General features: G+C 56.7%; 5 protein-coding genes across 5 annotated transcripts; 2 read left to right on the forward strand and 3 right to left on the reverse strand.

The window, feature by feature from the left end:
* Positions 1-1,032: 1,032 nt before the first annotated feature.
* Positions 1,033-2,064, reverse strand: ACRALDRAFT_2072745 (uncharacterized protein; the record flags this gene model as incomplete). Its single annotated transcript, XM_071022206.1, has 2 exons — positions 1,033-1,218; positions 1,339-2,064. Coding segments are annotated over 2 exons (912 nt in total), but the record flags the coding sequence as incomplete, so codon positions are not given.
* A 538-nt stretch (positions 2,065-2,602) lies between these two features.
* ACRALDRAFT_1068297 (uncharacterized protein) lies at positions 2,603-3,055 on the forward strand (the record flags this gene model as incomplete). Its single annotated transcript, XM_071017552.1, has 2 exons — positions 2,603-2,698; positions 2,780-3,055. The coding sequence occupies 2 exons, from the start codon at positions 2,603-2,605 to the stop codon at positions 3,053-3,055; spliced, it is 372 nt and encodes a 123-aa protein (XP_070876818.1).
* Positions 2,863-3,978, reverse strand: ACRALDRAFT_1061090 (uncharacterized protein). Its single transcript, XM_071016358.1, has 3 exons — positions 3,801-3,978; positions 3,452-3,738; positions 2,863-3,388 (listed from the first exon to the last, which is right to left on the reverse strand). Exons 1-3 carry the CDS (start codon positions 3,808-3,810, stop codon positions 3,353-3,355), a joined length of 333 nt encoding a protein of 110 aa, XP_070876819.1. The 5' UTR covers positions 3,811-3,978; the 3' UTR covers positions 2,863-3,352.
* A 278-nt stretch (positions 3,979-4,256) lies between these two features.
* On the forward strand, positions 4,257-7,817 carry ACRALDRAFT_1079888 (uncharacterized protein; the record flags this gene model as incomplete). The annotated part of the gene is made up of 5 exons (XM_071018954.1): positions 4,257-4,609; positions 4,729-4,900; positions 5,061-5,481; positions 5,536-5,545; positions 5,925-7,817. Exons 1-5 carry the CDS (start codon positions 4,583-4,585, stop codon positions 7,815-7,817), a joined length of 2,523 nt encoding a protein of 840 aa, XP_070876820.1. The 5' UTR covers positions 4,257-4,582.
* A 457-nt stretch (positions 7,818-8,274) lies between these two features.
* Positions 8,275-10,841, reverse strand: ACRALDRAFT_2025514 (uncharacterized protein; the record flags this gene model as incomplete). The annotated part of the gene is made up of 4 exons (XM_071020317.1): positions 8,275-8,474; positions 8,580-9,951; positions 9,999-10,175; positions 10,266-10,841. 4 exons carry the CDS (start codon positions 10,839-10,841, stop codon positions 8,275-8,277), a joined length of 2,325 nt encoding a protein of 774 aa, XP_070876821.1.
* Between the last annotated feature and the right edge of the window lie 1,907 nt (positions 10,842-12,748).

The following is a 12,748-nucleotide window of genomic DNA, read 5'->3' on the forward strand; positions in this document are numbered from 1 at the left end:
TCATCACTCGAAATATCTCGGCCACCTCCTCCTCCATGCGTGTAGCGTCGTAAGCCATGCAGTTCGCATACAGCATCGTCTTGGCAGCTATCGTCCTTCTAGCCATTGCCCAAGACGCCCCCGAGTATCCCAGATGTTCCGTACGTTTGACATACCCTAGTCTATCACAACCCATCAACGGTCCCGTCCTGCTTTTGTCTATCGCGTGGTTAATGTTCCTCTAATGCTTTCGCTCCCACCCCCCTCCCCTCCCCGCTTTTAGGTCCCCTGCCTCCGTGAGGTCGTGCCGGAGATAGGCTGCTCCCTCCCGGACACGGCCTGCCAGTGTGGTTCGGCGCGGCAGGATGCGCTCAGGCGCCTGCTCCAGCCGTGTCTCGAGAGCGCGTGCAACGCCGGTGCCGTGGATCGGGTATGGACGGCCATGAATGAGACGTGCGCCGCGTATTTCGCCACGAGCAGTGTCCCCGCCGCCTCCTGGCCCACGGGGACCGTCTCTGTAATAGAGTACAGCACCAGCTTGGCCGAGATGGAGACACCCGTTGATGAGGAGAGTTCCGTCGTCGCATCGGAGCCTACGGCTACGGCCACCGACGCGGGGCCCGATGAGCCGCCGCCATGGGTCCAGGAGATTGAAGAGGATGACCATCAATTTGAAGAGAGCGCAGCGGCTGTGACACCAATTGCGCTGGTCGTCACCGCCATTTCGTTATGCATCGGCGTCACAATGGGTTTATAATGGCGATTTTTCTCCCCCCTCTTCCCTACCCGTCTACCCTTGGGTTATTTTATTTTCCCTTCTCCCCCGAGGTCATGGAGATGGGAACACGCCAAGCAAGTCGATGTACTTAATGGATTGCCTGTGTTTTTGCAAGCGCTTGTTGTTATGAATGAGGACATGAAAAGGTAGACTACGACGCTGGGAAAAGCAAATACATAATAATCGAAAGCGAGAAAAGAAAAGAAAAAAGAAAAGTAAAACTAAGATGAAGAATTCGTCGGCACGTTATCAGTGTCAACTTTTGTCCCGCCCTTGGGCAGGTCAATGTCCACGAGCCATGGAACGTTTCTAGGTCTGTAGCGAACATCCATGATGGCGGCATTGATGAAAAGGGTTTGTTCGCCGGGACGAAGCGGAAGCGCGCCGGCCACAGTGACATCAACCGGTACGCACTTGTCCTCGTAGAAGCGGGCAATCGTGGCCTGGGCAACCTTTTGCACCTCTGGTCCACCATGTTGGAGATCCTCCTGCAGCTGTTCAGAGGTCTCGATGACGACGGTGGCGGCTTTGTCTGTGGTATTTTCTCGGGTCGGCTGGACGGCCGGGTCTGAGCCGTCGACAGGCGGCGACGACGAGGGGGGTTTCCAGGTGACGAGCTCGGCGCCCCAGCCCTCGTGGATGTGGCCGAAACAGTGAATCTTGGGCCTGCTGGCGCAGACGGCGGCGAAGAGGTCGTCGCACCCTGCGTTCCCGGCGTGGATGGTGTTGTCCAGCACGTTCCTGGGCGGGCCGTGGGAGACGACGACATCAATACCTGCCGGAATATCGAACTTGTGGCCGCCGCGGGGGTACTGGAACGCCCACGATCCGTACTCGGGCGTCATGGGGGAGGCAAAGACGCGCAGGTGGGCGCCGTTGGCCAGGTCAAAGTCGTAGACGCCGTCGCTGGGGAGGTAGATGACGCCGTCTTGGCGGGCGGCGTCGACGACGCGCTGCACCTCGTCCGGGCAGCGCTTGTACCGTTCGACCAGCGGGGCCGGGAGGGTGTCCGTCTTTTTGACCATGGGGTCCCAGTGTTGGCGGTCGAGGGCCACGTCGTGGTTACCGGCGATGACGAGCTTCAACGGGGCGGAGAGGTCGCGGAGCATGGAGAAGGTGGCTTCGAACTCTTGGAGGTTGGAGTTGGAGGTCAGGTCGCCGCAATGGATGGCGACGTCGGCCTCGGGCAGAGGGAATCGAAAGCCCGAGGTAAGAGGCCGGTCGGTGTCGCCATTGAGGCCTTGGGGTGTGTAATGGGGTTTCCGGCCGTGGGTGTCGGATAGGATCAAGATGCGTGTTTTGACGGTGGGACGGGCAGTATGTGTAGATGTTGCCATGGTTCGAGTTTGAGAACGGAGTCTACGGAGGAGTTCGGCTTTGGCTGGTCGTCGTCCGTCAGCAGATGGGGGTTGTTTTGATTGCAGGTCAAGTAGTACTGTCACCAAGAAGAAAATGTCGAGGAATTCGGAACATTACGACTCAAATAATAAATAATATTAAGGTGAGGTACCGAGAGATGCATGTAATGATGGTGTTACGATGAATTGCTGCTGCCTTGATTGTACAAGTGTACAAGGTACGAGAATTGTCTGTGCCTGTTCCAGGGTCAATGTCATCAATGTCACAATGTCACTTTTACACCCCCACCAATTCGAAACAGCCCCCACCTAGGTATGGTAGGTATGTCACCAGCACGTACAACTACAGTACCCCAGTCAACTTGGTGCAGGCGCAAAGCAGAGCTCCGATGGCCTCGAGTCGTCTTTTCTCCTTGACACCGTTCTTTTCCACACACGACATACAAAGAGTATAATGACCACCAACCCAGTCAATCAGCCTGTCCCCATGGACACATCCCCTCCCGTCCCGCCAGGCGAAAAAGAACAGGGCGACAAGGAACCCATCTACGGCGGCTTCACCCGCTTCGAACTAGAACTCGAGGTTCGTCTTCCTCCCGGTCGACCCCGTCCTACGTCGCTTCTGACAAACGGAAAAGGAACGCCAAGCTAACACACAAGACAGTTTGTCCAGTCGCTCGCCAACCCATACTATCTCAACCACCTCGCCGCCCAAAAGTTCCTGAACAAGCCCGAGTTTGTCGCCTACCTCTCCTACCTTCAATACTGGTCCCGCCCGCCCTACATCAAATACCTCATGTACCCAGGCCCGACGCTCCGCCACCTGGAGCTGTTGCAGCAAGAGCAGTTTAGGCAGGATATCATCAGCCCCGACCTGGTGCAGAGATTGGTGGACGACAACATGCGCGCCGCCATTGAATGGCACAGGGGGGAGGCGTGAGAGGGGGGAGAGGGAGTCCGACATGACATGATACAAGGACGACTAAGAAGAGGGCGTTGCTGGTTTTCTTTTTCTTTTCTTTCATCTCTCCAATGATACCCATACCATACATTTTTATTTCTAAACTCCGTCCTAGCTGAACGCTGATACGCGCGCCCGAGGGGCTTTTCCCACCTTAACACCTTGCCATGCGATGAAATAAGACCAATCAAACCAACAAAACATGCAGCAACCAAAAACAGTCGCCACGGATAAGCCCCTTGCTGCTCGTCTCTCTTCCTCCCTCCATTCCCTCGTTCAGTTCTCTCTCCATCGGTGACCACACGCCATGCACTGTTTCGCATCTGTCAGCCTCATGATGCCATCGATGGGGTGGTCGAAACACGGGGGGCCAACCTTGAGGAACGTCGTCATGGGCTCGTCGGCCGACCGGATCTGCACCTGGAAGAACGCAGCCTCGTCGCCGTTGCAACCATCCCGGGTACACTGCGCGCGCGTCTTGTCGGCGTTGTCCCACTCGCCCGGTCCGCCAAAGACGATATCCCTCTCCTTGCGCTCAAAGTAGCGCCGCGAATAGATGGGCGACGTGATGGCATACTCAAAGGGACACGTGCGGCACTCGAGCCGGTTGCGAACGGAGGCCACCGCCGACACGGTGAGGATGTTGGCGCAGTTGGGGCAGACTACATTGTTAGTGAGAGGGCGTTGGAGATGGGCGAGTGTGAGATGAACGTGGGGACCGTACATAGAAGCATCTCGAGATGTTCTGCGGGAAGCAAAGCGTATGGAATAAGGAGATGAAGATGCGTCCGATCGCTCGAATCTGTGCCTAGAATTCAAGAGAAATGAAATCTTATTTCCTTGCTTCTCTTCTTTTGATGTTTACTCCGGGTTGAGAGTCATAACGCTGTGTTCCTCAAATTCGTGAGGCCGAGAATGAGTGTGTTCAAGTTGCGACTTGACGGTTGCCCCCCGCCAAAACTCGATAAATCCACTCACCCGTTACAGCTTTATCTACGCTTCAACCACCCGTTACAACTTATCTACGCTTCAAAGCACAAGACTAACGCTTATAAGCAAAAGCCGCCCCTCCTCCAGCCACTGCACTGCCACCTCTGCCACGCTTGCGCCCATCCCGCCCTGGACGAACCACGATTGCGTCGTCCCGCGCCCTGGGAATTCCGTCCCTACTTGACTGACACTCCAACAATCGATCGCTGAGAGACATCACCACAAACCGGTGGGAGACGAAAACTGAAAAAGACGGGCACCTGGGCACCTTGGAGACTAAACTCCCTCTGAGAAGAGGATTGCAGCCTTAAATCACGTCATTATTTTATATATTATCATTACCCCTCCCCCTCTTCGTCGACCACCTCATCGGCCCCGGTGCTTGCTCCATCCCCTCAGAGCCCTACATCCATATCGAAATTCGAATAAACCTACGCTTCCATCATTACCTCGCCGAATCCGACAGCTAGCTAGTCTAGCTTAACATCTCCGTCTCTCCCCTCTCCTTCACACGCCATGGCGGGAGACGACGAAGTCCACGATGTAAGTACAACAACAGTCCGTCGTCGACCAGTCCTTGGTCCTTTGGCTCTCTGGCTCCGGTTCCCTGTCTCTCGCCATCATAGCTAAACATCCGACGTCTATCCTCGACCTACCAACAGGGTGCGTCCACTAAGGAACTCTTGATCGAAGCCTGCCGCCGCAACAACACAGACCTCCTCCAAGAACTCATCGACGACATCCCCGATGAAGACCAGCTCTCCAAGATTCTCAACGAAACCACCACCGTCATGGGGAATCACCTCTTCCACGAAGCTGCCTCGCAAGGAAACTGTACGGACATCTACCCCCGCCGTCCCTCTTTTTCACCAGACCTCTCGCTCTCCTTTTCCCTCTTACCCCCGCACTGCGCCCCGCCCGCTAACCGCCTATACCCCCCGTGTTCATGGCGGGGGGATCAACCAAACAGACGAAGTCATAGACCTCCTCCTAGACCAACACAACTTCGAATGCGACCCGATAAACCGCCTCGAGGGCGACACCCCGCTCCACTCCGCCATCCGCTGGATCAACTCGGAACCCCCCGTTCAGAGACCGTTCGGCAACGCCCTGGTCGACATGATGCTCGAGGCCGGATGCAGCCCCCGCGTCAAGAACAAGGGCGGCCTAACCGCCCTGCAGCTCGTCGACCCCTCCAACAAGGAGCTCCGCGAGCTCATCCAGAAACACGAATACGCCGCCCTCAACGCCGGCGATTTCGTCAGGCCCGAAGACGTGGCTGGGTCCGGGAACAAGTCAGCAGCTGCCGTCCCACAGCAGGCGGACGAGAGCGACGACGACGATGCCGAGTTTAGCGGCAGCGATGAGGAAGAGAGGGCCGAGTGGGAACGGAGGAGGAGGGAGAAGAGGAGCCGGTAGGTTGAAGTGGAGTGTTAAAAAGAGCGCATCGAGGCGGGGTCATTCTACAGAGCGATGATGGTATGTTGGACTACGAAGGAACGTTAGTTATGCCATTTTGGTTACGAGCGGGAAAGAATCGAAGCACTTGTTCAGACAACCGGTTCGTCTCCTTCTTTTTGCGCCCCTATTTCACCGCATCTCAGTCTACCCAAGGTGGCCCCTATGATCATGCAGATACAATGCATGGTTCGCGATTAGGATTAGAGGCCTGCAGTCAGCTTAGCCTCTCACCCCTGGAGGCCCCTCTCATCGGCCGCCAAGGCCCAGGGCAATGAGGCTCTTTTCCAAACTTCACCGTTTCCGCCTTTTCTTCCCTGAAAAAGAAGAGAAGATCACAAAAGAGAAAGGAAAGGAGAAAATAAAAAACGCCCCCGACAACTCTACCATGGAGTCTCAGTCCTTCACCTACACCGCACTTCCTGGAGGTCGGCACTTCCGCCTGCTCAAAATCCACCCAGGCTCACCCAGCGACAGTCTAGACTGCGAGCTCTTCACATCCAACTTGGACAATGCACCCCCCTACACAGCTCTGTCCTACGTCTGGGGCGACCCGACCGAAACCGCCGACGTGACCTGCTCGGGCCACGCCTGCCGCGTCACCCGGAGCCTCGCCGACGGGCTACGCCGCATCCGCAAGCCCGACCAGCTCCAGTTCGCCTGGGCCGACGCCATCTGCATCAACCAAAAGGACACCGTCGAAAAGGGCCAGCAGGTCGACCTGATGGGCGCCATCTACGACACCGCCCGGGACGTGCTCGTCTGGCTCGGCCCGGACCCCACCGACTCCGCCCACGAGGCCTTCCGCTGCCTGCGCGCCGTCAACGACAAGCTCTACACCGGCACCGACGTCGAGTCTTTCCAGCCCACCAAGGACGAGATGCCCTACGACACCTTCCTCCTCAACGGCGAGCAAGTCCAAACGTTCGCCGGCGCACAGAGATCCGTCCTCGGCTTCGTCCTCGGCGACCGCGGCAAGCACTGCGTCGGCCGCCTCTTCGGCCTCCCCTGGTTCTCCCGCGTCTGGGTCCTCCAGGAAGTCGGCCTCGCCACCGCCGCCACCGCCTACTGGGGAGACGCGAGCCTCGACTTTGCCGAGATTGCCACCTTCATCAGCAACACCTACTTCACCGACGACCTCCGCCACTTCCTCGGCCCCGACACCGCCGCCCTCCTCGCCGGCGCGCCCCTCTACGCCCTCTGGAACGTCTGGTCCACCTACGAGAAGAAGAACTCGTGGATGTACCGGAAACCCGAGCTGCGGGCCTTTGCCGACCAGCTCGCCGCCGTCTGCCACATCGACTTTGTCCTCGTCCTCGAGGCCTCGCGCTACTTCAACGCGACCAACCACCTCGACCACGTCTACGCCTTCCTCGGCCACCCGAGGGCCCGGAAGCCCGGCTCCCGCGACACCTGGCTCAAGGCGAACTACGCCCTGGACCTCCAAGAGCAGCACCGCCTGCTGGCCGCCAGCCTCGCCCAGGAGTCGCTCAACTTTTTGGTCCAGGCCCACCAGACCCACGAGACCCTGCGCCGCGACTTTGGTCTTCCGTCGTGGGTGCCCCGGTGGAGCGAGAAGAAGCACCCGCTCCACGCCGAGGCCTTCTGGGAGGCCTGGGACGCCAGTCTCCGCAAGTCCGAGCGGGAACCCTTCGGCGCCCACGTCGTCGACCGGGTGAAGCTCGCCGTCTCGGCCATCCTCATCGACGCCGTCGACCAACTGACCCCGACCATGGAGCCGTCCCAGTTCGGCCCCATCGGCATGGACGCCGGCGGCATCCTCGAGACGTGCTGGGACCTCGCCAGGCGCAAGCCCCACCCGTACCCTCCTGACAAGGCCGTCCTCGCCTTCGCCTCGACCATCAGGTGCCACTACCAGTCCCAGACCGAATCCGTGGTCGAGCAGTTCGCCGGCTACACCATGCACGCCAACGCCAGATTCTACGAGACCTACCTGGTACCCAAGGGCGGCGCCATGATGGAAATGAATGCGGCCCTGAAAGCGAGGAAGGACTTTGGCGCTGCCTTCAAGGCCCACGCCTCCAACCGGCGATTCTTCAACACCCGCAAAAAGGGGTATTGGGGCACCGGCCCGGCCGTCGTGCAGCCGGGGGACGTCTGTGCCGTGCTGTTCGGTGCCGACGTTCCCTTCCTTTTGAGGCCCACGGAAACTGCGGGAGAGTACAGCGTGGTTGGGGCGTGCTACATGTACAGAATAGTGGATGGGGATGCTGTAAGAGCGTGGCGGAACGGGGAACCGGGGTTTGTCAAGGAGGACATTATACTCGTCTGACGCGGGTCTGCCTCTAAATGAAATATGGAATTGTGTCGAGCCATGGCCAAGCTCTCTAGTTGCCTCACTGTCGTATAATAGTCGTACCAAGTATAATCTGCCGACCCAGATACCGGCATCACCGTAGCGGCACGAAAATGGCTTCCACTTTCCACCCCGCGACACCATTGTCCCTAGGGACGGCTGACCATCTTATCCCGTCAGTCCTCATCACCGGGTCAATCCCCAGCTCTTGTCCACTTTCCTTGGGCAAACTTCGATGCCCCAATACCCTGCGTTGTCATGCGCATCTCTCCCTTCTGTCCGAGGTATCGTCTTGTTGCGAAAAATATGAAAATTCCCAGACGCAGGCCGCGAAAGCATTGATCATACTCCTTTTTCATTCCATCCTTACCCAGGCCGGCTTTCGTGGTTTGACCGAAAATCCTGCAACACCCGCTTGTGCCTTTGTTCTGCTTCATCTGAAGCGAGCGCGGCAGCGACCCATAACCTCGCCCTGGCAAACCAGCTCGGCACTAAACTCGGAACCATCGAGGGTCAGATAGATGTCGAAGTACACACGGTAGAAAGTGCCCTGCGGAGTGTCCATTCTCTCAAAGTCCTTCTCAAGGTTCTTCCGCGAGAGGTCCGAGGTGAGTGTCACCACCTCTTTGATGCCTGCAAAGTCTAGTCAGCATTATTCCATCCATGCGGCCCACAAACAAACTAACAGACAAAAGGGGAAAAAAAAGGAAAAAAAAAGAAGGACTAGTGACGACGTACGAGGATCCTTGGTATATTCCGGGCACACATCGTCGTCGCAAGCGTACAGAATGTCCTCGTACATGAGCGTGGCGCCTGGCGCAACTTGTCGGAAGAACGACACCTTAACGGGCTCTCCGATCTTGACCTTCTGGCCCTTTTGCACGAAGATCTGGCGCGTAAACTTGCACCGGTCCTTGCCATCCAGAGAGGGGACACGGTACGCCTCTGGGTGGTAGCCCTCCTTGAAAGGCTGAAGGGTGGCCATGAGGTAATGCCGGCGAGCCACCCGGTGGGTGATGACCCGCTCCGTGATACCAGCCGTCACGGCGCCCTTGACAATGGCAGCCACAGAGTCCATTGGCCGCACCACCTTGGTCTGGAACTGCGGCGGCACGTGCAGTTTGATCTGCTGGAACAGGTACTCGGAGGCGCCGAAGCCGCCAACGACGAGGATGTTCTGCAGGGTCCGGTTCTGCGCCTGGATGGCGATAATCTGGTTTCGGACGAGCTCCAGGATACGGTTGACCACGGGTTCGAAGCATTGGAGGATCTCCTCGTTGGTGAACGTCATGTAGCCTTCCTCGATTCCCGCCTCGGGGAACTCCGCCTCGATACCGACATCCACCGCCCACTTTTGACCGTTATTGCGGAAATCGGCCTTGATCCGGTTCTCAAAGTCCATGATACACTTGGCGTACACGCGACCCGCCGTCTTGGAGCCGTCGGGCAGCTTCATCTTGCGGATTTTGGTGCGCAGGATGTTACTAAAGTTGCGATTGAGCGCGGTGGAGCCACACGAGTCGCCCGATCCCGCCGTGCACTCGGCCACCGTGAACGGGTTCTCATCCTCGACTTCGTACGCAATCAAATCGACCGTACCACCACCGCAGTCGACGATGAGCAGGGCGTCGTGAACTTTCAGATTGAGCAGGCCCGTCTTGGCGCAGAAGACAGCGGCCGCCTCGGGCTCCGAAATGAGCGTTAACCTGTTATCGTTTTCGTCGCGCAGGAAGCCAGCCTGGATGGCTGCGGCTCGGGTTGCTGCCTTCCCGGCATCGTTCCAGATGGCCGGGACGGTCAGGTAGTAGCGAATATTCCGCTCCTCGCGGTTGAACACCTCGCCGAGCGTCTTCTGCAATGCCGCACGCATAGCCTGACGTAGTTTGAAGAGATAATCGGCCGCAACGTCTATTTCGGATTTACCTGGCGGCAGAGGAGGTAGGTTGATAGGGTCGATGTAGGTGTTGCCGGACAACATGAGCTGGAGCTTGAACCACTCAACTTTCTGGACGCCTGGTTTCGGGTAGCCGGTCGGGGCCAGTGCATCGGAGATATCTGGCCCCCAGCCGACGACTTTTTGGTACTGATCATAGTAAAGAACTGTAGGGATCTGAGACGAGCGAGAGTGGGCAAACGGTCAGCCTCTCCAATGCTTACGGGCGAGGAGTGTCTGTCTAATCCGATACACTGTGTGCCGGTGTGAGATGGCGGGGTGGAACATGTCCCTACCTTTTGCTTCGTGTACGAACCAGCACCTGGCCACTCTGTGATAATATCTTCCTTGGCCTCGTTGTTTGTCGCGAACGCGAACGCTACTCCGGAAAATGTTGTTCCCTAGGAAGGCAGCTTGTCAGCACATTGAGGTCATTTCCATTCCAAAAGAGGAAACCCCATCCGAAGAGAGCCAGCAAGTCTTCCACTTACAAAATCAATACCGACAATCAGCTGAGCCTTATTCCTGCTGTTGCCCTCGACCTCTGCAGTCCTGGGAGCAAACTGCTGGCCCATCGACGGGCCATGTTGTTGGGGAGGCGGACCATAGCCTGCACCGGCATAGCCAGGGGGCCCACCCATGGGAGGGGGGCCTTGGGCGTTGACGGGGAGCTGAGGAGGGTAACCGGCGACGGGCACGCCCGTGTTGATGGGGGGCGGGCCGCCGACCATTTGGGAGGGCGGTGTGCGGTTCGAGGCTTGGTTGTTTGTTAGGGGACTGGTGCGACCGATGGGAGCTGCTGCGACAGGAGCGTAATTGGGCGCGTAGCTGGGAGGACGGTTGGGAGCGCCGGGATGGTGATTCATGGGAGTAAACGAGGTGGACGAGACAGAGGCGACAGAACCAGGTCGGAGCGGCGGCTGCTGCGGTATTTGAGGGGCGCCGCCAGGACCACCAGGTGGAGGGGTCGGGCTTGGGGAGGCGCGGTTATCAGGATCGTAGTTCTGGATGCTCGTCGCTGATTTGCGTTTGCCAAAGCCAAAACTGCTCTTCAAGCGGGAGTTCATATGGCAGGGAACACTGAAGCTCGAAGGGTTTGGATCGCCCAGGACGGGTGGTGGAGGGAAAGGGGAAGAGGGGAAGGAAAGCGAAGAAGTTGAGGAGGTAAGAGCCGGGAGGTGGGGTGCGGGAGCCTGGGAAAATAAAAGAAGATACAGGGGGTCTGGCAAGCAAGCTGTGGGAAATCAAGGACGCGCTACCCTAATCCTCCGTCGGTACAGACTGTAAATGGTAAATAACGTTGAAGACGTTGTACGAAGGGGAAATGGGCTGGAAAGGCTGGAGATGGGTTGTAGGAGGAATACCTGAAATTAGGTATTTGAAGGAGCGCAGGAGGGGAAAATGGGGGTTGATTGAGGGTGTACGTTTGTACAACGTTAGGTAGTGTAAGCCTGGGCGGGCTGTGCCTGCCTGCCCTGGGCGGTGGAGACGTTGGAGGGAGTGGCGCTAGGGGGTTTATCCCACAAGGGTACCGGTACTTACTTAGTAATCAGAGTTAGAGAGTGGGGGGTTCAAATTAGTTCGGGCAGCGGTAAATGTCTGAAGAGTCCGGAATGCCGAAGATGAATAGGATAAATAAGAATGAAAAGAGAAGAAGATGAATGCGAACGTTTTCCATGGGTTAACTGGGAGACATCTCAGATAGGTAGGGTAAGTGCTACGAACACGAGTAACTGCTTCATCTCCTCCTTAATTAATGGATAAGTTATGCCTAGGAGGGGTGAGGAGGATTGATTTACTTAGTAATAGGCACGTTGTACCTTCGCAGGCTGCGTGTCTATGTACCTAGGAGCGAAGGGGACTGAAGTAGGTACGTTGTACGTCTACTTTGACCTTAACCTTGGCATGTTCCAAAGACTCGGAAGAGACTGGACAAACCAACCAAATAGGTCTATCGAGCGGCCAAGTTTCTTTGTCTTTACGCCTTCCTTCCTTTGATTAAAACATAAAGGCGCATATGTACAACGTAAATGCTTGGTGTTCCAACAGCGACTGCCATCGAGACCCCAGGTCGAAGTTTTGACATGTACAAGTACACGTACTTATGATTAGGCCAGATGATGCTATTGAGTACATACCTAGGTCCCATATTCTGAACCCCCTCGGCCCACATTCTTCCCCATTTGGTAGGGATAGCTGGTGTTTTCGTAAGGCTGAGCACAGTATCAATTCGGGAAACTGACGGACTGGCGCATGGCTGCTTGTGCTGACGGCGATCTCTTCATCAGTTTGGCTAATGCTTCCTTCTCCTGATCCCCCCACGGCTCATACCGATCACGAGGTATTTCTGGTTTCCCACTCTTTACATTTACCCAAGGTGACCTCACAATGGTGGAGAACTGCCACCGTACGACTGGAAACGTGCGAGTCGCCGAGACATGTACGGTAAGGTACGTCGGCAAGACGACGCCTTCCAGCCGATAATCGATTTGTTCCGCTCTGCCTTGACGGGATCAACCGTGGGGAGGTAATCCTCTTCTTCGGATCCGAGCCTCGGCGTTGACGCCGTTGAGAGAGAAATGTCTCGATAATGGCGAAGGTCTTTACACCCTCCAGTCCGTGCTATACTTCTTCGGGCCGGGATTTAGAGATGTCTTCAACGGGTACCCATTCGACAGTTGATATTCCTGTTCGATGTACAGAACGACTCAACCATAACGCTCTTACAACGTACATCTTATCGCTTCGTCAAAGGCCGACTCCCGAGGTGCTAGGCCCGAATTTAGCACCGAGGGGCCGGCTTCCCAGTCATGCACCCGGCGCTTATGTATGTAAGACCACACACATAATGCCAGCCAAACAGACGCGAGAACACGGATGATTCTCATAATAACATCATATCTCTTTAGCGTCATTGACGCCCAACTAAGTGACTGAAGTCTAGTACTTGGAAGTCACAATTTAAGTACTCATC

This window comes from Sodiomyces alcalophilus (genome assembly GCF_042370955.1).
Source record: "Sodiomyces alcalophilus JCM 7366 unplaced genomic scaffold ACRALscaffold_2, whole genome shotgun sequence".
Lineage (NCBI taxonomy): Eukaryota > Fungi > Ascomycota > Sordariomycetes > Glomerellales > Plectosphaerellaceae > Sodiomyces > Sodiomyces alcalophilus.